At 47.6% G+C, this 27,057-nt stretch overlaps 1 protein-coding gene across 2 annotated transcripts; it reads left to right on the top strand.

Moving 5' to 3' along the window:
• Nucleotides 1-25,851, top strand: LOC135824512 (papilin-like). Of its 2 annotated transcripts, none has more exons than XM_065337251.1 (6): nucleotides 1-112; nucleotides 12,444-12,617; nucleotides 19,067-19,229; nucleotides 21,129-21,363; nucleotides 22,884-23,009; nucleotides 24,677-25,851. In XM_065337251.1, the coding sequence occupies exons 2-6, from the start codon at nucleotides 12,535-12,537 to the stop codon at nucleotides 25,009-25,011; spliced, it is 942 nt and encodes a 313-aa protein (XP_065193323.1). In that variant the 5' UTR covers nucleotides 1-112; nucleotides 12,444-12,534; the 3' UTR covers nucleotides 25,012-25,851. The 2 variants fall into 2 exon arrangements, with proteins under 2 accessions (XP_065193323.1, XP_065193322.1); XM_065337250.1 differs by lacking the exon at nucleotides 1-112 and adding an exon at nucleotides 6,459-6,902.
• The last annotated feature ends 1,206 nt before the right edge of the window (nucleotides 25,852-27,057 follow it).

Genomic DNA, 27,057 nt, shown 5'->3' with positions numbered 1-27,057 from the left:
TTCATTCTTTGGAACTGCTTCTTGCATGAGCTGTTTCGGATATTTCGTCTCCTGGCCTGGCTTATTTCGCTTCGGCGCTGCTGACCTTTCGCGGAATATTACTCAATGACAGGTGAGTTGACGAGTTCCCTTTGATTCATTTGCTTGTGTTGACCCTTTCATTTAAAGTGTGCTGATTTTGGGTGGAATACAATAAATAATTATAGCAATAAAAACTGCTTTATGGCAGCTTTCTAAAAAAAGTTATTGTGTTCTAGTCCTGGGTCCTTCCTCTATAGAAAATTTAATAAAATTGCTTCCAAACTGCCGCACTCCGTCTAAAAAGTAAGAAATTAATGAAATGTATTATTTGTAATCAAATAACCTACGTGGAGATAATAATTTTAATATAGCTATGAATAGGATGAAGGCCGCAGACATCACGCAACTACGTTACTTGTTTGACATGTATTACTGTGTATTTTATAACAAAAATATTATTGAAAACCCAGAATCGATTTTCTCGTTCCTATCATCAGTGGGAAAAAACGGAACTAAGGATACAACCAAAGAAACTGAAGTTAAGTACTGTAAATAGAAAGGTGTTAGAAATAACATCAAGATACAAGTGCAATAAAACCACTAGAGGAAACGCAACGGGGGCTGGGGTGGACCCACCTACACTCGCGCTGGCATCACCAACTCTCACACGAATTGCCACGCCGCCCACATTAATCCAGAGACCTCGGAGGGCAACAGCAAACTACTGCACAGAGATCTATGCCAGAAACGGCCAGGGACCGCGCGTTGTGGACAGTACCAACAGGAGGAGGGTCGAGCAGTATCATGAGTCAGTGAGTGAAGCGGATCTGGAGGAACAACTCCGCTCACGGGACGAGCAGCTAGCAAACGGGAGACAAGTGGTCTGTAGTGAAACGGAGGATGGGACGGATGATCAGAGGATGGAAGAGGAATTGGATGACGAAACGGTTGGTGAGGAGACAGAGGACGAGGCAGATGATGGTGGTGATGATGATCGTGAGGATGACGAGCGGAACGAGGAAGAGGACGAGGAGATGGACGAGGAGGAGTCGGGTGGGAAGGAGCGAGATGAGGTGGATGAATGTGTTGATCATAAGAAGTCAGCTGTGTATCTACACTTGTTATCTCGTCCTGACTGTCTTGGTGTGTATGATGACTCTCATTTTTCTGTACTGTGTCGTGCGCGTTATGTCCAACAGTTGAAAGTCCTAGAGGCAGTTTGTATACGTATTCATGAGCCTGTTTTGTGTAAGCAGAAAGAGCACATTGTTGCACTGAAGTTGTATTCGTAGGTTGACACTTCGTTCAGTGCCTTCTCGCCTTTGGTTATGTAATCTTGTTACCTTTCTTGCGTTTCCTCTAGTGGTTTTATTGCACTTGTATCTTGATGTTATTTCTAACACCTTTCTATTTACAGTACTTAACTTCAGTTTCTTTGGTTGTATCCTTAGTTCCGTTTTTTCCCACTGATGATAGGAACGAGAAAATCGATTCTGGGTTTTCAATAATATTTTTGTTATAAAATACACAGTAATACATGTCAAACAAGTAACGTAGTTGCGTGATGTCTGCGGCCTTCATCCTATTCATAGCTATATTAAAATTATTTGTATTATTTATTTATTATTATAGCAATGAAAAATATCAAATGTGCACTCATAACCATGTATAAACAATTAAAATGAAACAATTCCAGAACGTTTTCGTGTGACCATCATCAGTGGAACATCGTCACATAGTAAGAATCACTAAAACAACCAGTTATATAGCTAGAGTAACATGAAAAGAAGCGTGAGAATGCAGCACAGCTAGCGGTAATGCACAACGCATAAGCACTCACACTTTTTGAATAATACGCACTCACCAGTTTTTGTCCACACGCACTCACAGCTGCCACATTCATCTACTGCTACCATTCTCAGATACACTGCAAAGGTTCACACTACACGCGTTTGCATTACCGCTAGCTGTGCTGCATTCTCACTCAGGTAAAATAAGGACACTTTTCTGGTGCCGCTGTACTTCAAGATCAGCGCTGCAACTCGCCATGGTGATAGTGGCTGACGTCATGTTACCAAGGAAAACATGGCGTTTGGCCGTGTTCGCCGCACTCGAGCGCTCACCTTTTTTTCACAATCTTGTTTTGAAAAATACTTCAAGTCTTTTGCAGCACTTTTGGAGGCCAGTCACATCGCGATCTGTACGAGTATCTTTATCATGGCCATTGTCTTGTGTCGTTTTGAGCTCGAATAGCTTTCTCTGATGAAGGATTCAAATATTATGACGTTCTCTATTTTATCGTGGGCATGAAGCTCCCCACTCGCAGCGGAGATGACATCGGACGGAATAAATGTGTCGAGTCCCGAGCAGGAGTTCTGCTGACAAAAAGTGATTAGCTCCTCGCGACCTGGGGCATGTGAGGACTACAGTTCTAGTTGGGCAATACCCCACGGACACATCTAGCTGGAAGCGCAGAGTCGATTGAGAAAATTGTCATGACGTTCTCTTTTATTGTGGGCATGAAGCTCCCCACTCGCAGCGGGGATGACATCGGACGGAATAAATGTGTCGAGTCCCGAGCAGGAGTTCTGCTGACAAAAGTGATTAGCTCCTCGCGACCTGGGGCATGTGAGGACTACAGTTCTAGTTGGGCAATACCCCACGGACACATCTAGCTGGAAGCGCAGAGTCGATTGAGAAAAATGACCAAGATCATAAAGAAGGCTTGTTTGCTTCCACAAAATGTTTTAGTAGCCGAGTCCACGCACTGAAAACTGCACTTGCATTGTTCCTGTCCAGTCAACTAGTCATACAGTACATCAGTGCAGTACAGAGTGCACTTGCAAGTCACAACGACACGAGCACAGTCGCGTGTACAGTACAGACTCAGTTCACAGTTGTGACCAGCGATCGCGCGCGCGTGGGAGTCAAGTACCCTACTCAAGTGCGCATGCTCGGCTCGCTGCATGCACTGTCTGTAGATCTACAGCAGATTGCTGGTGTGATGCACTACATGTACAGCGCAGTCATTTATGTGTAAGAGACAATGTCGGCTATTTTGAAACGGCAATGACAGTTTCATCCATAAACGCGGAGCGTGGGGAATGTCTTTGGCGAATGAGAGCTGTTGCATTGGCTAGCTGTACATCCCAGCAAGCGGGAATGTGCTGGATATCGATACTAAACACCCGTTCGTCGCGGTGGTGAGTCTGAACAGACCCCGAGGTACGACAGCTTCGTATACTAAATGTGTACAGTGCGTATGGTGAAACAAGTCGATACTGGTTTCCAGCGAAATGTTGTTATCTATGTACAATATCCACCAATATCCTTTATCTAGGGCCCAAAGGCTATCCAGTTCACCAGGATTTGTGGCCTTACTATTTTTCGTTTTCTCCGCGTTTTGGGTTGAAATCTGAACATAAAAAGTAGCACTGATGACGTCATTCAGCTCATAATTTAAATTTGATATTGGAAATCGATGACAACTAACCCAATGTATCACCACAGAAAATTTGGTTGAAAAATATTAATGTACGCCAACGTTATTACCAATACAAGTTTTGTACACACATGATCACCTTATTATTAGGGCTGAAACGATTATACCGAATAATCGAGTACTCGTTTGATAACTCTAACGATCGAGCAATCGTTTAGATTACCGATTACGATTATTTTGCGTTTTTTAAATTTGTGTCCAGAAAGTACTGTAAACCCTCGTTTTGTGAAGTTTGAATCAGTTTCCGCTGGGAGTATGCAGTTGCCAGGGGTATGGTTCATGTTCTGAGGTTAAATTGACTTCAAAACTGCCATGTTTCGGAGCTACCCTTTCACTAATGCAGATTTGTTGGTATCATGAAGGCATAGTTTGTGGAAACAGAGTAATGTTTGCACAGAATTATGACTCTATTTGCTAACGATTATAATCGATTACTCGATCATTAAGCTAAAGAGTAATCGATACATGAAAATCCACGATCGTTTCAGCCCTACTTATTATACCTGAGCACGCTTCTTTTGATCTTTTCATGTTACTCTAGCTATATAACTGGTTGTTTTAGTGATTCTTACTATGTGACGATGTTCCACTGATGATGGTCACACAAAAACGTTCTGGAATTGTTTCGTTTTTTTGTTTATACATGGTTGTCAGTTTTGTGCCTAGTTATTGCAATTTCTGACTGTACATGTATATAGTATCCAGTTACAGAGATGGAGAGTTACTCTTAACTCGTATCCATATGTCCTTTTCCTTTCTACATTTTATTTATGGCTCAACATCCGAGTTTCACATGGTTATGAGTGCACATTTGATATTTTTCATTGCTATTTTACGACTGTTGTCTCCTCGTCGGTTATTTATTTATTATTATTATTATTATTATTATTATGAAATGACCCAAAGGCAATGTGTCTATCGAGGGGTTCATTTGATTGAAAGAACAGTAGATGTAGATGTATGTACAATGACACGTATGGATTGATGAGGAGAGGAATGGGGAAAATCAACTGCAAGGTGGCGGAATTCCGTTGATTGCATAAGCATGGTCAGCTGTAAATTTCCTGAGGGCAGCTTTGAACTTGTAGAGCGAGGCTTCCGATGTTAGACTGGGGGGTAAACAGTTCCAGAGAATAGCAGTTCGGAATATGAAGAGAGACTTAGACAATGATTTAAATTTGGGAAGAATGATCTTATTTGATCGTCGCTCAGTATTCGTAATCTTGAAATGGAAATCAGCAAGGTAATCACGATGATGGAAAACATATCTGTGAAAAGTAGTGAGACTGATGATTTGACGACGACAGGCTAGTGACTCTAGGGAGCATTTAGAATTTTAAGACAGATTTGGAAGAAGTGTAATCAAATGCAATTTTTTCTTTTCAGTTGAGCTCTAGCAAACCTTGCCTGTAATTGATCAAGAGCGGTCGTGGGTTTCTTATTAGATCCAAACGACCACACCGTACAGCTATATTCGATCACAGGTCTTACGAACCCTTTGTACAGTATGATCATTGCCGAAGGCGTAAGTTGCTCGGACATTATTGACAGTAGGTGCACTCGATATCTGAACTTCGAAGTAATAGTTATTGAGGCGACATGTTAGCGCCAATCCAGGTTCATGTGATTGCTGAAAATTAAAATTTCACACAAAACAATCAAATACTGCTTTCAACACTTGTTAGTCTGACACAAACTGCACCAACATGCATGCATGGGAAATAGAATCATGAGGGGAAAAGGTCTTCTCGCTTTTCATCCTGCGTGTGATTATTGCGAGGTTTTGTGTGAAATTTTAATTTTCGTCAATCACATTTCGTTAATTTCTTACTTTTTAGATGGAGTGCGGCAGTTTGGAAGCAATTTTATTAGATTTTCTATAGGGGAAGGACCCAGGACTAGAACACAGTAAATTTTTTTTAGAAAGCTGCCATAAAGCAGTTTTTATTGCTATAATTCAGAGTGTGTGACCGCGAGCAAGTATACATGTATGTAGGTAGTTAGATTTTGTTGCAGCGTACACAGAAGGCTGGGTTTATCGGGTGTTAGCGGCCGTCGTGAGTTCCCTTCTGGAACGGACACGATATTTTTTTTTACAGAAGGCTTCAACTAGTACTGGTGTCAGCCTTTAGCAAGCAGCAGCACGATAAGATAAGCGCAGCAAAGTGATGTGCTGGTTGTAGTTGTGGCAGAGGTCGTGTCTACATGCGCTGTATTATTAGCAACTTGTGTTGTAGTATTTTAGTAACGACGTAGATCTACCTATCGATCGACGGCTGCAGCCGGGATTGCTTCTTCGGTACATCCAAGAGCAGATGGAAGACTGAAGGCGTGTGAAGCCTATGCTATGGCTGTAGCGGACGTAACATCGTTGGCTGTTGGTTATTCAAATGCATAGGCACCTACTGGTACAATCATGTAGATTCTACAGTCATGACTTGTACTTGTAAGTATTAGTTGTAGGTCTGCTCAGTAGACTTGAGCTGAGCCCCAACCGGGTCCTTACTTGTACCGGGGCCCGACGCAGCTAGTTACACTGGGCCGATTAGACGGAGCTGACAGCGAGCTGTAGTTGCACGCAGGACGGCCAAGGAGTGAGCAACTGCCAACTGACGGGATACACCTGCTGTATGACCTGCGTGCATCCGTCGATCGTGTTCAGGTGGTTGCGACACTGCACTAGTGCACTGCAGACGTGTTGAACTGGTGACTGAAGCGCGCATAATGCGGTGGAGCCCTATTTTCTAGACACTTCGGGTGTGAACGCCTTCTAAGTATCGCCCTTTGTGTAGTGGTGCTGACTGGTCATAAGAATTATAGCCTTGTAAGTAAGGTAGTTTTACTTAGCCGTGTACGAGCGTGCTGCGCTGAGTGCGGAGCATAGCAGCTAAGATCACGCAAGTCGTCACCGTATCGCGTGGAGGGAAGCAAACACGTAACAGTCCGCAGACGTTCCCACCCTTGGCCGTCTTGCGCCTGGCCTTGCAAGCGTGGCTTCTGCGCGATTAGACTGTAGTATTTGGTCATCTATACTCAAGCGGTGGAAGTGTGAAGAAACAGTTAGTTTGTGCAAGGCTCAGGATTGGTTGAGCTACACGGCTCATGCCACTATACCCCAGAATGATACTCCGCAACACGCAATAGTTCCTTGTGGTGCTTCAACCATTGCGCAGGTCGCAACGAGGACAGAGACACTTTCTCTTGGTTGTCGAAAGGCTTTGCGCGTCTTCAGGTCTTGCGCGAAGCGAGTAAGGGATTGCGGAGGGCGTGCGAACCCCCAATCCTTGTTACTGTTAGCCATTTTGCACAGCTGAGGACTTCGTACCTGAGCCCTTTTGTGGACCAGATAGCAGCTGAGGACCATAGGCATAGGCTTCGGGTAAGCACTGATTTTTAATTGGTTCGTTTAAAAATTGTCATGAGTCATGACTAGTTGGGCAAGGATCTCCCTGTCAGCGGTTCTTCTGCAGCCAGCGAGCGAGGCACTCTGTCGCCCATTTTCTTCTAGTCTATCAACATCTTTCTTTTTTTATATTCTTTTTTACATTTTTTCTAAGCACTCGCAGACTCCATTATGAAAGTAGTCGTAAGTCGTGCTTGTCTGCTTGAAGTGTACTTGGGCATGCATTTCCCTAGGTTTCCAACGTCTTCCCCTGGGTGGTTTTCTATGCAGACGCGCAAAACATTTGCTTACTGTACGCTCTCTAGCTCTGCTGTACTGGTGCACTGTGGCCATGGCACGGGGACAGTGGCGTGCCATTGAGTCTAGTGTCTAGTAGTGATAATTAAACACAGCCCGTACAAAATGTAAAGAGCATAGTCATCCAGTATCCAAGTACAGTATTCACAATAAGAATAATCTGCGGCATGCTCCACGATGCCATTGAGTACGGCATCCGTGCACGAGCACGCAACTATGTTGTCTTCGCAAGAGTGCATTTCGCAGGCACCGGTATTCTCAGGCATGTGGCACTTCACGTGTCACACTCGCACATGAAAATGTGTGGAAAGGTACGAGTAAGTAACATACAGCGGCTGGTTTTCGTTACAAGAGTCAAAGAAATAGACATCTCAGCGTTTTGGATGTGTACGCACAGATCCACGGGCTTCTCTGCTCATTGTCCCACTTTGCCACTGACAGAGCTAGCTCTGCTTGCAATCGGTATTTCGCACCGCACTCTTCACTGCAAAGCTGCGTTCGTGGTATACTATTGCCGTGCTGGCTTTCGCCGCGTTCCTCGCCGGTCGATGTGTTTTAGTGTGACCAGGGTTTCACTCTCTGTTCTCTGCTCGATCTGGTACCTTGCAGGCCTGACTGAGTTCCAGTTCAGTCATCTGGTCATGGGTGCTCGGGTGGTGCAGCATGAACTGGTGGATAGAATGTTAAGTCTTCGTTTTTGTGAAAGGTGTGAACTTTAGCACGTGCCTGAGTCGAGTTGCGAACTTGCGATCGGTTGCATAGCGGCGTAGGAACCCAACCATCTTTTCAAGGCAGCTCGAAGTCGAAGAGAAGCTTGGAAACTCGTAGCGCAGATTTGCTAGCCGAACAGAAAATAATTTCAGCTCCCGTTATCTGGTGGGTTCGGGCCTTCTCAGTGAAGTTCTCGTGCTGCTCAACCGAAAAAAACTTATTGGAGACCTTAAAAACAACCTTTTTCTTTGGCCGGCAGGAACGTTTTCGGCTTCCGAAGTGGCAATGAAAACTGTTTTGGGTGGCCAACTAATAACAGTCACTAATACGGCTTCGACCTGTTCATCCAAACACCGTCAAAATGACGGTATGCCAAACTTTCTCTGGACCCGTGTGGCGTTCGCTCCGGGACATGTCGACAGCTAGCTAGCTGCACTCCAGTGATCTTGCACTTGTTTTCAATAGGAGGCCCACACTGCAATGCATGTCGCTGCGGCAAGGCGACTGTTCAATAATATTAATTTTCGGGAAGTGAGTTTGTCGTGGCCATCTATAATCGCGATCTTTATTCCAGGAAACAAAGGCTAACGTTAGCCTATCGGGGAAGGGGGCTCCTATTTAGTATGTTGTGTACGTGCCAGGAACGTAGTACATGGGAAGAGAGAAAGTGTGCAGAATTGTGTGTGGAAATGACAGATGCTGTAAATAGTAGTGCATGCAGCGCAGACTCTACGACTTGTGTTTTACAATGCCATGATATGTCGGCAACGCGACGCTCTACGATAGGGTGAAACAATACTTCAACTGTTCAAGCAAGCAATAGTTTAATTACAGCTTGATCGATGACGTGGTTTTAGGTTTGGCTTTCCGCTACCTTGGCTTCAGCCATCCTGGCTTGTGAGTAGCTTGTGTCGACTGCGGGTGAAGTTTCCGCTCCGCGTTGGACCATGTTTGACGCAGATCTCCTAGACCCGCCAACTAACTGTTACTTCACCATGGCACACACACACACATACTCGGAGACAATCAGCGCCTCTGCAGTGCGTGCGTGGACGGAAGCTGGGCGGAAGAGGACGCATGTACTCACTAGCTATCGCACCCTCCCAGAGGAAGTCATTCTCGTTTGAAGGAAGGCGTCAAGCGCTAGTGACCCTCAGGGAAACCACCTAATCGCAGGCCGCGGCCAAGCCAAGGAACAACGGTTGGATAAAACAGGCTCAAGTGATCGAACGATGTTGCTCAAACCACGCGATGGTGCGCTGTTGGACTAAATATATCCCAGTTAGCCGTAGCGCCAGACAATCAGTATTAGTAACTACTTCAGTACCAATGCTCCTACTCAGAAACTAGTTACTTCAGGGTAACATACGTCCAGGGGACACAAACATTTTGAAATTATTGGTACTTTTAATATATCCGAAGTTTGGGAATGTCGCTGCCTGATGATCGCTGGAATGCGTGAAACTAACTTACTTGAAGTTAGTTGGTTACAGCTACGCACTCTTTCGATCCGTTGTTTATGTTTGTATTTGTATTTATTCAACATGTCGTGGCTCGTCAAGCGACCGTCAAAGGCAATGACTGTGAAATGAAAGGTGATAGCCAACCACGGTGTTTAACCGATGTACAGTGCTGCGCAATGAAATCCAGTCGCGTCACTCATGATTGCAAGTACACGCCGGTCGCTGTGCAGCCCTAGACTTGCGAACACTGGGCTGCAAACGGTTGTGCAAGACGCAGGCCTGAGTGGCAGCACTGTGTAGTCCCCATCGGAACACGTGACTGGCGTCCACGATCCTAAAGTCGTAAAGAACGAGTACGGATACTTTAGTATCTTCACAGGTTTAAGGGAAAGACACAAACGGGAAAAGTCTGAAGAAAAATTGACTGTCACCACCAGGACTCGAACCAGGGACCCTTGCTTGTATCCAGCGATGCTCTAACCACTGAGCTATGGTGTAGTCGTCATCCCAGCAGAGACTGTTCAACATTTTCTTCAGACTTCGTAGCTCACACTCCCTGTGAATCCACACAGGCGGGTAGGACGCAGCCCTCACTGTGTATATCCGATAATAAGTGCGATCCCTAGGCCATTTGGCCGAAACATGTACATTACAATCTAAGTAAAGCCAAGGATCTGTACAGTCATTTTGCTGTGACAAACCCGCCGCCCCCTAGCTCTCCTTGACCACCCTGCCACCTCTGATGCTCCCTTGACTCCTCTGGCAGATCCCTCTTCTTTCGTAATAATCTGCTGACTCATCACACTCCTTTCTTTTCTAAATGCGGCTCGTCCATTCGCCCTTACTATCATTGTGCCTTGTAAAGTAAAAGTAAATTATCGTATCCGTTCCCGAAGGGAACTCACGACGGCCGCTAACACCCGATAAACCCTAGCGGCAGATGCAGCGCCTAACGGTGGGGTGAGTGGGCAAGTCTCACAACGTATTCTCCAGGCTCCATCACACGACAGAAAGGGCCCCGAGATTGCTCAGGGTGCCCCTACAAGCTCCACATGCAGAGCTCCGGTGCCATTTAGGGATGCGCTAGGTCGAGAGTAGAGTCTGCATTGATGCACCCAGACCGAACGGGTACGGGTGTCTTTGGTAGTGTGGTCTTTGTTCACTCACGGTGGAAGATGGAAGAGCTTGGCGTCCTGTTCCAATGCGGGTTCGTGGCAAGTTTTAGCATAGTTGACTGACACACCTGCAGGATCAGGCCAGGGAGCACCCACCCAAACCATACGACGACTCCGTGTAGATCCCTGGGCAGCATGCCTGTGATCAACCGTTGCCCATGACCGTGGCGTGAAGATCCAGGGCTACTACAGCAGCACCGTCAGGTATCCAAAACGCTTTCAGTTTGCGACACCCTATTCCTCGATCCTGGCATGGCTGCTGTAGCAGGCACAGTACTGTGTTCATCGGCATTGTTGCCGGTGACATTTCGCCCCAGCGGAGCCTCGGAGTCATGATTTCAGCGGAGAGAGCATTGCTCACTTTCTCACTCGCAGTGGACCCTATCGCTCCCAATACAAAGCAACATCCCCCGGTATGATGCGGAAGTTACTAGTATTCAGGTGGATTTGAAATTTCGACCATCTGGCATCTGAGCACCGAACACTGAAAAACTGCAGTAAGTTGTTACTTGCGAGTGTGCAAATGTCCAGAGTGCTAGAGTAGGGGGTACTAGACGCATCACAAGTTTAAAATTAACATGTGTGGCTGGAACGGTCACGGATACCGGTATGTGGGCTAAACATATTGCAGCAGACTGATACCGTATTATTGTTAACCAGTGAGTCTGGGAATGCCAAGGATAGGAGTGCTAGACGTATGAGTTTGAGAATGTGAAGGATACGAGTGCTAAACATGCAGTACTGTAACCTGAGAGCCTGAGAATGTCAAGGATACGAGTGCTAAACAGACACTATCACTGTTGAATTAAGTGAGTCTGAGAATGTGAAGGATGCAAGTGCTTAACATACAGTCTGCCTGTTAACCTGTGGGTCTGGGAATGTCAAGAGCACCAGCCCTAGACGCATCATTGTTAACCTGTGACTCAGCACTAGTCTGAGGAGAATGTGCAGGACAGGAGTGCTAAACATACCAGTACACGTAGAGTATTACTGCTAATCTGTGGGTCCGAGAGAGAGAGAGAGAGAGACAGAGAGAGAGAGAGAGAGAGAGAGAGAGAGAGAGAGAGAGAGAGAGAGAGAGAGAGAGAGAGAGAGAGAGAGAGACAGAGAGACAGAGAGAGAGAAAGGGAGAGAGAGAGAGAGAGAGAAAAAGGGAGAGGGAGAGAGAGAGAGAGTCAAAAGTGTGTGTGGTATGCGCAGGCCTGCCGGAATCGATCCGGTTAGTCAGGTCATTACCGGACCAACTTTTCAGCCATCAACACGTGTTTCCTACTGTGGAGGGCATGTGTACCCGCCATATCAAAATGACAATGATATCATACACAAACTGTATGAACGGTCACGATGATACTGCCAGACCAATCAAAAACTGCTTCCGGCTGTCTTGAGGTGTATCCCTGGATTCTGCTATGGGTACTGGCAGTCTACGTGGTGTGGGAATAAACCCAAGAACACGGTACGTGCCAATAGTGCAGTTCTGCACAATGAAATCCGATCGAGCGAGTCCAGAGAGGGGCAGGAGCTCTGCAGCCCTACACCTGCTGACACTCAGTGGGATGCAGAACGGTGCAGGCCTGCACAAACTCGATTTACGCGATCAGATTTCATCGAGCCGTGCTGTACTTCGAATGGTCCAGTCTCGGCGAAAAGTGAAATCAGATGAAAAGCAGCTAGCTGGGCATAGGGAGTCCCGCATTTTCGCCTTCCCCTTTAGGAATGTCACTGAGAGTCATGAGGCCGCCTGGGTGGGAGGTTAGAGCTGTGGGGTGGTGCTTTAACCCATGCAATAGTGACATTCTGTCTGTCTGTCTCTCTATTCGTCTGCGTTTGTATATTGGGCATGCGCTTGTGTGTATATCTTGTTTGTACAGACCTGGCTAACATTGCCAATTTGGAAGGAGAAACTGAACGAAAGATAGAGAAAAGTTCTTTTTCAGGTGACACACATCCCATCTCAACGAAATGTCCATGTTCACCGGAGAGATTCTATGGGCACTGTCCACAGTGATATTGCTGATTGCAGCAACACCATGCTCAGCACAGCCGTAAGTTCCGGACGGTTTGTGCATTTGTAGATGTCTGAACTGCCCCCAAATTTTGTTTGTACAGTAGAGGCTTGCTTATTCTGAACACCCCTCGGTGTGTGTGTGTGTGTGTGTGTGTGTGTGTGTCTGTGTGTGTGCGTGCGCGAGTGCGCGCGTGTGCGTGTGCGCGAGTGCGCGCGTGTGCGCGTGTGCGTGTGTGAATGTGTGTGTGCCTGTGTGTGTGTGTGTACGTGTGTGTGCGTGTATTTGTGCGTGTGTGTGTGTGCGTGCGTGCACGCGGGCGTGTGTGTGTTTTTGTACGTGCGTGCGCATGCGTGTGTGTGTGTGTGTGTGTATGTACGTGCGTTTATGCCTGCATGCACACGGTACATACAATTGAACGTGTAAGTCTTAAGTCCACACTGTTAGAATCAATCATTTTAATTCTCTTATTGGCCACAGGCCATCGTGAGAATAAAAGATTTCAAAGATTTCAAACCCACACCCCCACCCCCGTTATTACTTGTAGATGTCTGCAATCTGTGGGCTATATGAGCACAATTGTTAGCTGCTCCCGGCTAATGATGCCCCCTCACACCGGAACACAGGGGTTTTATATGATTGGATAATTTATAGAAGTACTAGCAGCACCCCCGCCAGCGTTGCCTGGCCGAATGTGGCATGCGGGTGAAGCAAGTACATGAACAGCACACGTGCTCAGCACGTGGTGGTGGCCAGACCGCTGAAGTCCTGGTGAGGGAGGTTCTTCATCGTTGGAAGGAGAAGGGGGGACGTCTGTTACGCCTTCGGGAGGCTGGTCAGGGTTGTCCATCACCGGTACCTGGTGGCGGATGAAGCGGCTCAAAAAATTCATAAACTTACGAACAAAAGTGCGATGCGCTCTTCACTGCAGATCAGATGCAGAGTGCAGTCAGTGCAGATCTTTTGTATCCTTTTGTTGCAGATGTTTCTATTTGCAGAGAACGGTTCACGTGGTCCGCAGCGCTTGTGCGGCTGCTAGTGCTACCTATGCCTATGGCCTAGGCTAGGTGGCTACATGATTCGCACGCTTCGCGTGCTCAGTGCTTCTGCGCGCGGCTGCTACTGCTACTCGTACTGATCGTGTCTGCTATGTATAAGCGCTAACATGTACCACCGTGCCTACACTGTTCGCACGCTTCGCGTGCTCAGCACGTGGTGGTGGCTACACGATTCGAACGCTTCGCGTGCTCAGTGCTTCTGTGGCTGCTTCCGCTAGCTACACGATTCGCACGCTTCGCGTGCTCAGTGCTTCTGCGGCCGCTAGCTACACTGTGCTACACTGTTCGCACGCTTCGCGTGCTCAGGGCAGCGCTGCTCCGCAGCGCTTCAGCGTGACACAAAAACACACGTCACAGGTGCCTCTTCTTTATAAGGAGCGTGACACACACACACACACACACACAGACACACGTCACAGGTGCCTCTCTTTTATAAGTAAAGATTCGAGAAGAGTGTAGACAAGGAGAACAGGACAACGACAACTCAAGACTAGACTAGAACAGAACTGGAGCATGCGCTCTTCTATGTGAGTGCTCATTGCCAAGGGGAACGAGCGGGAAATACAAATAGTGAGTATTCAGGTCGTAGCATACATACACCTATTACACTGTGCCCCCCTAGCTAAAATTCACGTCCACGGGAATGAACGAAATACCTAGGAAACAACAAAAGAAAACAAACCAAATAATAAACTCAGTCCAGGACATAGTCAGCTAGTCGAGCAGGTGCAGTGCGGACACGGCCAGAACGACGCGGAACAGGAGAAGAAGTACGGACCGGATCAGACGACGGCGGCTGTAGCGGCGGAAAATCATCATCGGACAGCGTAATCGGGTCAGGACGAGAAGCAGTAACGGCAGGCGGTTGACAGTCGGGAGGACGGGAAACGGCTTCAGGCGGTCGAACAAACTTGCCACTGGCAGCATCATATCTGGTGAAACACTTAGACAGAGCAGGATCAGCATACGGAGCAAGAAGACTCTGAGGCTTGTAACAATCCGGCAACGGTCCAGCAGCAGAGGCACCAGGAGGACGAACAAAAACGGCCGGAGGAAGAATCTCGGCAGCCGGAGGAACATCAGCAGCAAGTGGCATTTCATCAGCAGCTGACAACGGAACATCACGGGCAAGAGGCGGCGGACTCGGCGGAGGAGACGGCACATCGGTCAGCACGCGGGACATAGCATCGGCATTCCTGTGTCGAGAACCAGGGCGGTGCACAACAGCAAACTCGAATTCGGCCAAAGCCTCAATCCATCGAGCTTTGCGACCACGGGGCTCCTTGGTTGCCCGCAACGCAGTTAACGCGGTATTGTCTGTCCTTGCAGTGAATTCGCGACCAAGCAGATAATGCCGGAAGTGGTTGGCGAAAAAGACAAGGGCCAGGGCTTCGCGATCACTGGCGTCATAATTACGCTCCGCTTTCGACATTATGCGCCCACCAAACGCAATGGGGCGTTCCACCTGGTCCTGCACCTGGCTCAGGACACCACCAATGGACACTTTCGAGGCATCTGTGTCCAGAAGGAAGGGACCGGCATCTGGTCCGAAGTCCGGGAATGCCATAACCGGAGCACTTGACAGCGCAGACTTCAGGGCGCGGAAGGAAGCGTCGCAAGCTTTCGACCAAACAAATTGCGCATTCTTGCCAGTGAGAGCCGTCAGCGGGGCTGACCGCTGTGCAAATCCACGGATGAATCGACGGTAATATCCCGCGAAACCGAGGAATGACCTGACCGCAGTGACAGACTTCGGCGTCTTCCACGCAAGTATCGCGGAAACCTTGTCCGGATCGGGGGCAATTCCGTCTGCCGACACGCGGTGCCCGAGGAACGCGACGTCCGACCGGAAAAAGGAACACTTCGCCAAGTTAAAACGCAGGCCTGCTGAACGCACACGCTCAAAGACTCGCGACAAAATCAATACCTGGCCAGACAATGTTTCACTCGCATTTAAAACATCGTCAAAGAAGACACGACAAAATGGCTGAGCCGCAGCATTACACAGCCCACGAAGAACAGCTTCCATAACTCGCTGGAAGGTGGCAGGACCATTCCTGCACCCCATCGGCAGCACTGTAAACTCATACAGGCCCAATGGTGTTGTAAACGCGGTCTTCGCTCGGTCGTCAGGATCCATCGCAATCTGCCAATACCCAGACGCGAGATCGAGCGACGAAAACCACTTACAACCAGACAGCGAATCGAGCATGTCATCTACCCGTGGAATCGGGTAGGCGTCCGGCTTTGTGACACCGTTTAACTTGCGATAGTCGACGCAAAGTCGTAAGGAACCGTTCTTCTTAGGAACCAACACGATCGGAGACGCCCACGGACTGATAGACTCTTGGATGATACCCTTCTCTAGTAACTCATCCAATAACGTCTGCAGAGCAACGCGACGGTGATACGGAATGCGCCGAGCTGCTTGTTTAATAGGAGTATGTGTGCTTGTATCAATTTTATGCGGAAATATGTCACAATAGCCATAGTCGTCTTCATGCAATATAAATAGGTCGTGATTATCAATGAGGAGTGTGGTGAGCATGCTTTTGGTTTCGGATGAGAGGTTTTGTTGTGATTTAACGTATTCATTAATGGTAGCCTTGCGCTGTTCTGTGAGTTCAGGTGTGTGATCAGTGGTGACGGATGAAACCGCGGCGTCATCTTCATCATCATCATCATCATCCATAATGAGAGGAGACAGTTCGGCAATATTGGTGTTTTTATGTATAATAATATTATGCTCAGCGTGATTCTCAATTGTCATGACAATGTGTGAGTGATCGGGACCCACTGTTACAAGTGCAGGTGTCACCGACAACGTAGGAAACTTATCCACAAACGACTCTAGTGGATCAGCAACACAATCCAGAGTTTCCGAACAAGCATCCACATAGACACATGGTACTAGCACAACATGGCCAGCAGGCACAGACAGCTCATCGTCAAGGGCAACACGAGAAGAATACGACGAAACAGGTACATCGTCGGAGCATGCATCAGAATGAGGAGTATGAGTATTACATGAGGGGGAAGTATTACGCGGAACAATACGATCATAGGGCGTACGTGACGGAGGACACCCAGAACCAGAAACATGCAACGGAACAGACACATCGCCAAACATCACAACACCACGAGCAATATCTAATACACCACCATGCTGCAACAAAAAATCGGAACCAAGAATCATGTCGCAGTGAATACCAGGTGAGACTACAACTGTGTGCTGGAAAGACAAATTTCCTAGCGATATACACAGATCCATGGATCCAACGACAGGAAGTTGTGCGCCATTGACTGCACACAACCGCGGAGCAGACTCTAGAGGAGGTCGCTCTGTCAAATTAGGCAACAATTTAGAATGCACTAACGACACACTTGAACCAGAATCAACAAGAGCAACAACAGGAGACGAAGACGAAAGACAAACATCAACGTGCACAATAATGGGTGCGATCGCACCACATACCTCCTCGAGGGGCTCCACTCGGACGACTGACGGCGGCCCCGTGTCACCAGTCCAACCTAGTTTTTTGCGTGCGGGCAAGATGCAATGAAGTGGCCCTCTTCACCACATCCATGGCACACTCCACGGACAGGCCTCGCAAAACTCTGGCCACGACCACGACTAGGCGCACCAGCACCAGCACCACGAGCAACAAAACGTACATGGTCTTGCTGGGGTCGGGTGGGGCGATACAGACTCACGCTCTCCATTTTCGCCTCCAAAGCAGAGAGACGCGAATCAAAACTCGACAAAAGCGAAGCCAACTGGTCTCGCTCAGATTCCGATTTCAGTGGACCGACTGCTGTGTAGGGGTCACGACCATGACGCGGCTTCACTTCCGGAGCAGCAGCAAATACGGGCTGTGCGTACTGGTGAGGTACGGTGCGCGCCTGCTCGCGAGCATAAATAGCACCTATCTCGATGGCCTTTTGGACCGCCGCATCCAAATCAGTGGGCCGAGGTGACGCCAACGCCAAGCGCAAATCCTTCGGTGCCTGGCCATCAATAAAAAGTTGCAAAAGCATTGAATCAAGCAGTGCACCTTGTTGTCCTGGGTAGGCTCGACGAGCGAGCCGACGAAGTTCCGTGGCATACCCGTGCTGAGTTTCACTCGCCAGCTTCACTCGCTGGCGAAGACTGGCCTCGTGCATCAATGCTTGCTGGGGCGGCTCAAGACGGACATGCAGAGCCTCGACTGTGTCGGAAAAGTTCATGTCAGGCGTGTGAGTTAGAATTTCGGTGAACATCTCATGAGCTGTACCAACAAGGCGAGCAGGTAGTAGCCGTAGCTTTTGTTCGTCGTCGTACCCACTCAGCTCGCATGTGTGGACGAAATGCCTCATGTACGTAGTGAAATCTTGGCCTGGCTGATTTCCGAATGTCTCAGGAAGCAAAACTGGCTTCGGCAGTGGACGTGCATGTGGTGTGTCTGTGTCCGACAAACGAAAACGATGGGACAACCCTTGTACCGGCGAACTCTCGCGCTCTTCAGCAATGTTCATGTCACAGCCAGCTTCAGCGAAGCTACGCTCTAGCTTTTCTTGTCTCTTGGATTTCGCTGAACGGCCCATTGTGAAAAAAAATTGTTTTTGTATTTTTGAATTTTCGAAAAAAAAAATTTATCTGCAAAAATTTCCCGTGGACTCGATCGACGCCTCGATCAACTATCGATCTAATTCTAAATCTATTACGTAACCTATTGTGCGTAGCGGCAAACAACTAAATTTGGCAGAGACAATTCCAAATAGGCAACTACTCTACGGACACAGTGTAGCTAGACTCTACTACCCAGCTAGCAGATATCCTAACAAGACACTAGACAGCAGCCAGTATGCACAAAACACGGACACAGAAAATGTTCCGAAAATGTTTGGCCAGACAGGTTGGCGCCAATGCTTGACCTATGGACTGTAAACCATGGTAAACAATGCATGCAACAAGAAAACGACGAGCAGAAAGAAACACAATGCAGAAAGGAAAATATTGACGAAGAGAGTGGATGAGGATATGGTTTCACTTGCGTGGGCCTTCGTGGTTCTTCATAGTCGGCGATCTCCGAAGGCGTACATACTTCGCCAGCGATGTAGTGGTGGACGTTTTCCGCTGCCACCAGTGTTAGCTGCTCCCGGCTAATGATGCCCCCTCACACCGGAACACAGGGGTTTTATATGATTGGATAATTTATAGAAGTATTCGAGAAGAGTGTAGACAAGGAGAACAGGACAACGACAACTCAAGACTAGACTAGAACAGAACTGGAGCATGCGCTCTTCTATGTGAGTGCTCATTGCCAAGGGGAACGAGCGGGAAATACAAATAGTGAGTATTCAGGTCGTAGCATACATACACCTATTACACAATCAGTATCTGTGTATTATTTGTGCGTATCTGTGTGCATGCCATCTGTCACCATGCAGGGAATGGCGCGCCGGTAGTTTCCACACGGATTGCACGCAGACATGCGGTGGAGGAGTGCAGATGCGCACCACCCGCTGTGCCACAAAAAGCGGCAAGACCTTGCCCGACAAGGATTGCGCACACCTCGGTCCGAGACCGCCAGCGTTCAAAGATTGCAACCGGGTACGTGTTTTCTGACCTCTTTGCCCTCGAGAAAATTATCTTACTGCACCAACTCTACTTCATCAATCATCATGAAGATGTTGACTTTAGAGGCATCCCATTTTATTTTCATCATTGAATAATGATATGGATAAGCCGAAGGCAATGGCACCAAAATCAAGGGGTTGGTAGCCAGAAGAAAACACTAGAAAGGAAACAAACAAAGGCATGAAGATGCCCAAGATGTTTTTAGTGGTACATTTGTGATATTCGTGCTCATTTGGTTTGGTCGGTGCCTGCACACTTGTCAGGAAATGGCTGCAGGGCCGGCGGAACCGGTCAGGCTGGTCCGGCCATGGCCGGACCACTTTCCCAGCTGGATGGTCCATGTGATTCGTGCAAAACCGGTGTAAAAAATTCAGAGGTACACGACTCGACTGTACTGCCGACGTGTGATGTGCTTCGAAGTAGCTCAGGACTCCGTGACCGGCACTGTATGGCTTTAATCATAAAAGAACACAAACACAACTTTTTTTAACCATATTATGGTTAAAAAAAGTTGTGTTTGTGTTCTTTTACTATAATTTTCTGCATTTTCTGGAGCCTTGAGAGACGCCCAAATTCGCCCTATTTCACGTAAATTTTAAATATTTCTCCCGGGGGAGGTCCCCCGCACCCCCCCTCAAAGGTTGGCCGGGCCACTCCCAAACTCCTTCCTCCGGCCCTGGGCTGGGTAGGTTACCCTGATCTGGCTCGTTTTCCTGTCCCAGGGACAGCTCATCACCCCCTACTGGACTTCCCAGGGGCGTCGGACACGGTACGGTCACTACGGTATTGACCGTACCACATTTTGCCCCGGGAACCTATAAAAGACACTGATTTGGGCTCTAAATTGCCAAATTTTCGTCTCGGCCAAATTTTCGTCTCGGCCACCCCTCCCCCACGAATAAATTGTACTTCAGATGTCTGAGCGTACCACACTAAAATACCTCCCGACGCCCCTGCTCCCATATCTTTTTAGTGCAATGTCACATGTTCATGCGTACTACTGTACTCATGAACATGTGAGATCTGCGAACACAGTTCGGTACATGCACCACTCTTGGGAGATCGCCCCCTCCACACACACATACACATCCCTGACTGACCTCTGGATTGCTATTGATTTTCAGGGGAAAACCTCCATTACAAAGAACAACATAATGCCCGGAAGATGCTTCGTGCGTACTTTTCATCCTACTTCTTGCTGTAATGATTGTCGGTATGAAAGAGCTGATGCCATCAGGCCTCAACATCATGTTTAGCACATTCCCACATTTCCACGTACAGGTCTACCCTCGTTAATACGACATTGGTTAGAAGACAAACCTCATTAGGGGCCTTCCGTAAATACCGATATTTATTTAGAAACGAAAACCAGTCGTTTCTCTTCAACCCCCCTCCCCCCCCCCTCCCTGAGAAACAAACACATACAAATGATACACAGTATCGATATTTTTGGTCTTTTTTCTGGACATACTCAAACATGCAGAATGTACATCGATATTTTTCGAGAAGCGAACAGGCGCTCAACCCCCTCCCACCTAAACGACTAGTTTTCGTTTCTAAATAAATATCTAAATTTACGAATGGCCCCTAAGTAGACAATGATCCTACATCTTCTGATGCCTGAAACGCGTACAGGCAAGCCTGGATGGTACATGTACGACATAGATAATTTTTTCCTTTTTTTCCTAAGAAACACAGCCCTACTAATAGTCAGGGAAAGAGGACGACTGAAGTACCACTGGTCAACAATAATACTCGTTAAAAGACAACACTTTTGAACCCCCCCCCCCCCCCCCCGGGTTGTCTACTAACGAGGCTAGAGACCTTGTACACGGGATTATTATCTGGTTTATGTTCCCATTGTATGTCCAGCAAGACTGCCCTCCGCGGATATTCCGCCACGCGTGGTCTACGTGCGTCGACTGCTTTCGCAACCGAACAGTGGAGTGTCGTGTGCGTCAGAACAACGGCTACAATCGCATCGTGCCGCTCTCCATGTGCGGTGTGCGGGACAAAGTTGAGCGTGATGTCTGCCGTCATGGTCCTGGCTGCTGGGTGATCTGGAAATCACATGCATTCCCTTGTTGCCATGCCAGCGCCGCACAAGGTAAGCAAGTACAGGAGCCATATTGACAAAACTGAAAAGATTTTACTTCTTATGGAGGCTCCAACCTTCTGCGCTGCGCAGCTGCTCTGGCCCTTCTTTGCAGGGTTGTTTTTGCCGATAAGCGCAAAACACAGGGCAAGGATGGGGATTCATGAAGAACCCCCGCCCCCAATGGGTTGGAGCCGGAGCCTCCTTAACACTTCCTTTCCCCGGCCAAACAGGCTCTCAGCTGCACAAAATGAATAGGATGACAGGATTGCGAATACTTCGCCCATTTGGGCATCATCATGGTACATCCCCTCAATGGCCTGATGGTGCCCAATGGGTGAAATATTAGCAATCCTGTCATTCATTTTGTTCAGCTGAGAGCCTATTCGGAGAATTGAAATGGTTACAAGTGGAAGGAAAAGACTGTGCTGGAGTTGGAGAGGTCTTAGGAAACATATAGAGCTCATATGGAAAATATACAATGAGGGTCATGCATTTGTCAACGACGTCGAGCAAGTGCATTTTTTCTGAGGCAAACTGCTCCGCTACCAAAAGACTCATTTTGAGAAGTAAAAGATCACTCCTCATGTTGTTTACCCATCTCGTCCGGCCGGGGGACATCTGCGCTTCTGAATGTCTGCTGCCCTTATTTCCATCCAATGGACTTTGTAGGACACAGAATCCTTCCTCTCCCGGATGACATGTCCGAAGCATACTAAGCGCGGGCGCATACAGATTTACACTTTATTGGACATTTTTGAGTTATGCCATCAAGATAATTATTTGAAATTTGGGCACTAGGCGTGCAATCAAAAGCTCGTGTACTGTTATCACCCCAGTCATTCTTCCTCGAGAGTGTGCACATATCAGGGCTGGAGGCAGCTTTTGCGGTGCGGCCGAAGGGCCATGTTTAAGGGGGGTCTGCGGTCGTCCCCAGAATTTTTTTGGAATTAAGATGGCAAATTCTGGGCGACTCCCTGTACAAAATCACACATCGAAACTTTTTCTCCCCGGTTTTGGACGTTCCACGTGGACCGGCTTTCATGGCCGTATCGGCCGTACCAGTGGCGCCGGCCCTGCATATGATACACGAGCATCCAGAATTGCAAGATTCCACAATGCACGTACCCTGATATCTGTGCTCTCATACTGCCTTAAAGAGGAAGTTTTTTTTCCGGAGCCGCACCCATATTTGTGTTGTCGCGGAATACAGACATCAACCCTGTTTATCACCCTTAATTTGACCATCGTAGTATATACCTACACCGACCTTTTTTGGGGTGAATTACTGGTGTTTATATTGCGTCTTCAACTCCGGAAAATGCGGAATGTTGTGTCATGTGCTGCTACATTGTGCATGCAAGGAGGAGAGGAGGAAGAACGTGTTGCTTGTTTCTCATATTGATGTCGGATGGTTGCCCATTTGTGCGTGGAAACCCTGAGTCACAAAACAGTTCTTGCCCCCGGGCAATGAGCGCAGCCTGAAACCTGTCTGTTTTTGTGTTGTGAATGCATTCTGCTTTCGTGTACAGGCTATGCATGCGTGGATGAGACTGACAAGATCCTGCCCGACTGGATCTGTCACAAGCTGCAGTATGTGGGCAACTTGAAGATTCCACAGCCGGCAGCGTGCATAGCGGATGCCACGTGCCAACCACGTGAGTGTGGGTTGTTGCAGGAGAACCTCCCGCCCCAAACTTTGTCTGTCTGTCTGTCTATCTGTGTGTGTGTCTCTGTGTGTGTGTGTCTCTCTCTCTCCCTCTCTCTCTCTCTCTCTCTCTCTCTCTCTCTCTCTCTCTCTCTCTCTCTCTCTCTCTCACACACACACACACACACACACACACACACACACACACACACACACACACACACACACACACACACACACACACACATATGCATGCCCACACCCACACACACACACACACACACACCTCAGACCTCAGACATGCCCATCGAGGAAGCGATGATAGCGAACAGCTATGTTAGACATAGCAACACACACACACACGCACACACACACACACACACACACACACACACACACACACACACACACACACACACACACACACACACACACACACATATATGCATGCGCACGCACGCACGCACACACACACACACACACACACACACACACACCACACACCACACACCCACCACACACACACACACACCACACACACACACACACACACACACACACACACACGCACACACACACGCACACACACGCACACACATGCACACACGCACACACACACTTGTACTTGCTCACTGCCAAAACTGGTCACGTGGGTCTCCACGGGAGAGGGGAGAGAGACTCAAAAGAAATCTTGGAAAGATGACTCAATTGGCCATTGAACCACCCAACGGCCGACACCCCCTGAAATCCCCAAACTAGGGTGGACTTGAAATGATCCCACTTATGGGCTCACCACACCTCAGTAAGTGGGTGAGGACAAGGTGCAGAAAAAGGATTGACGGCATCAGGGTATCCGTCCCGGGATCCAACTGCAGGTACCCCTGCCCCCAGTGAAGGTAATACTTGGTACTAGTGTGGGTGGCTAAATCAGAGTGGATCTGATATAAGCTTCACTAGCACCATTGATCACACAAGAATTAATCTAGCCAGAAGCAGTCCATGGTTAACAGGTATGTATACTTCAAACAGAAAGTATATGAACCCTGAAACCAACAAAGGTGGTAGGTACAACAATACACCTTCAAGCAGCCGAGCCCGTTGGCAACAGGCCCAACACTATCTGGCATAAGTGCACCCACCAACCGAACTAGCTGGCACACACACACACACACACACACACACACACACACACACACACACACACACACAAACACACACATGTACACACACAAACATCCACTCGCACCCATATATTGCTCAACGCCATGGAGACTTCCTTTGACCCCCCCCCCCCTCCCCTCACAAACACTGGTATTCCTTCTGCGGATATTGCTGACCAATTCATGTATTGCATTTCAAAAAGCTCATGGTATGGTATGTCCAGGTTACTTTATAACATTACTGAACTGTTTGGTCAAATCCGTTGATCCCCGAGCTGCAGAGAGTGCTCAACGTCAGAGACAGAGCCTAGTACATAGCAGACTCAGCGGAGGACGTTCTGGTTGGTTGTAACTCTGAGTTTCAAGCCTCTAGGCAATCATCAGACAACTGATACTCGGATCAACCCAGCAGTATGCTTATAAACACAAAGAGCCACAGGCATAAACAAATTGAACCAACCAGAACGTCCTCCGCTGAGTCTGAACTGTTTGGTTGTATTTCATTCTGTATTCACAGCTACAGCAGAGCCAACCACACCACCGACGACAGAACCAGCGACAGAAGCCATTCACGTTCCAGACATTGAGGACGCTGACCCCACGGATCCCGTCGAGAGCAGCAAGACTGTGGTGGTAGGGCTCGGCAAGTACCCGCTCATACCGAAGACGGAAGTGGTCCCCTTCACCACATCAAAATCTTCACTGGACGCAGTCGATCGTGTCAATGGTGGAAAGAAGCTTTCAGGCAAGGATGGTGCTAAGACGTCTTCGGAGGCCGGCTGCACACGGCCAATTAGTCAGCTACTGGTTGCCATGACCGGTATCGCCATGGCAATGATACTACTGGCATAGCCAGAACAAGTCACTAGCTTGCTGGAAAAACAATTGCGATGCAGACCATGCAGTACACAGGTAGTGCTTACTATACACACGGCTGCTTCTCATAGGCCACAATGACTCGCCAACTCCCTAATGACATCAGCACCAGGTTTTAGAGTCAAAGTGTCGGCACGTGCTTAGGTCTCACTGTTATCACATAGGGCCACGACATGAAGAACAATAATTATTATTGGTCGTAAAAGTCAAATGATGTCGTGCACATAATAATTACTTCTTATCAGGGAGTCGTAAAATACCGGTATTTTACAACTCCCTGATTCTCACTGCTACAGTACCATCGCATGCAGAATGATTTCTTTACTGTGAAAATTTCTTTGACAGCACGTCTTCAGGTGAGACTAACAGAAACTTGAGCCATGCAATAGTGCAATCTAGAAATCAGTACACTATAGAAATCTGTACATGTAAAGTTTTTTTACTTTCTACAAACACTACCATTCTACAATTACCTCACAATACCGCTGTGGAACTGCAAGCGAATATTCTCCTTTTGATCAGAAATCAAGTACATATTCAACTGTGAGGAAAGCCTCTTGCTCTCTCGGCAGCCAGTCAGCATAGTGAGTCAATATTGTTCCGTTATGTTTCGAAAGCGAAGTTTGTTTCAATGTCATTCACTATGCTGTGCAATTATTTTTATATCTCAAGTATATTTCAGTTCTCAGGGACTAGCTGACTCACCGTCTTTTCCCTTGTCTTTCTCTGTGCCTTTATCTCGGTCTTCATCTCTGTCCTTGTCTCGGTCTTTATCTCTTTTGTGTATGCTCTGTAATGTGGTCCTCAGCTACTAGACGAGACTAGTTTCATTATGTAAGTCTTGTTTAAAAGAGAAGAAAACACATGAGAACGAGTTATGCAGCAGCTATCCACGACTGTAACAAGATGATAAACAGTCGGGGGTAGTTGCTGCATAACTCGTTCTCATGTGTTTTCTTCTCCTCTTTTTTTAAAAACATTTATTACTAGCCCAGAATCCGAGTTAAAACGAAGCCTTGTTTGATAGGCTAAAACATGTTGATCGGTTGACAGCATGTTACCATGGTTACCAGGCGGAGGAGATAATAGAGATGACGCACTGTGTTCAAAACCGTGCTCCTGGCTACGATCATCATCGGCTGGCAGAGTCCCGGTCTTGCCACCATTTGAACGGTATGGAGTTTTGCCCTGGTTCGGAGTTCTTCGGACCCTCATTACACTAGCGAGGCTTTTGATAGTTGTTAGGATACTTTTGTTCGTTACTGGATGTCTGTCTTGTGTGATTTCCTCTCCTCCAATCGCTATCATTTGGTCTGTAGATTTGTCAACGTTATTCTAGGTTTGTTCGTCTCTTTTCTGTATTTTAACTCGGATACTGAGCCAGTAATAACATTTAATGTAAAAAGGAGAAGAAAACACATGAGAACGAGTTAAGCAGCAACTATCCACGACTGTAGCAAGATCAATAGAATGATGATAAACAGTCAGAAAGTGTGATAATTATAAATGGCCTGGTTATTAGTAGCACGCAAAACTGACAAGCTACTGAGACAATCAGCGACTTGAGACCTAGCTCTAACACATCTCCAGTGCGCAAACCAACAGCCTTCCAACTTGGAAGGTTCATGCATGGTTACGTCGGACCGAAGAGGGAAAGGTGAGTGCGGCGAAAATGTGCACAAGCTACCGTATTTCCACGTAAGTTAGCTCTCCCCAATGACTTAGTACCCCCTATAAAAAATACACTTTCCACTGCCGAGGTTATCACCCCGAAATTCCCGAAAGACAGTTCCCCCCGAAAGATAGTAAGGCTGTGTTTACATGAAGCGTTTCAACCCGGGTTGAGTTCGACCCGGGTCAGATTTCAACCCCCCATGTGCACAAAGTGAATGGCGCGTTTACATGACGCACTGCGCTTGACCCGGGTTGAAATTTCGCCCCGGGTTGATTTCAACCCTCCCCCCAAGGGGAGGGTTGAAATCAACCCGGGTCAAGAAAATCGTACAAACGTACTTCTGTGCG

This window comes from Sycon ciliatum, chromosome 9, assembly GCF_964019385.1.
Source record: "Sycon ciliatum chromosome 9, ocSycCili1.1, whole genome shotgun sequence".
NCBI lineage: Eukaryota > Metazoa > Porifera > Calcarea > Leucosolenida > Sycettidae > Sycon > Sycon ciliatum.
This window is presented reverse-complemented; position numbering and strand designations above follow the sequence as displayed.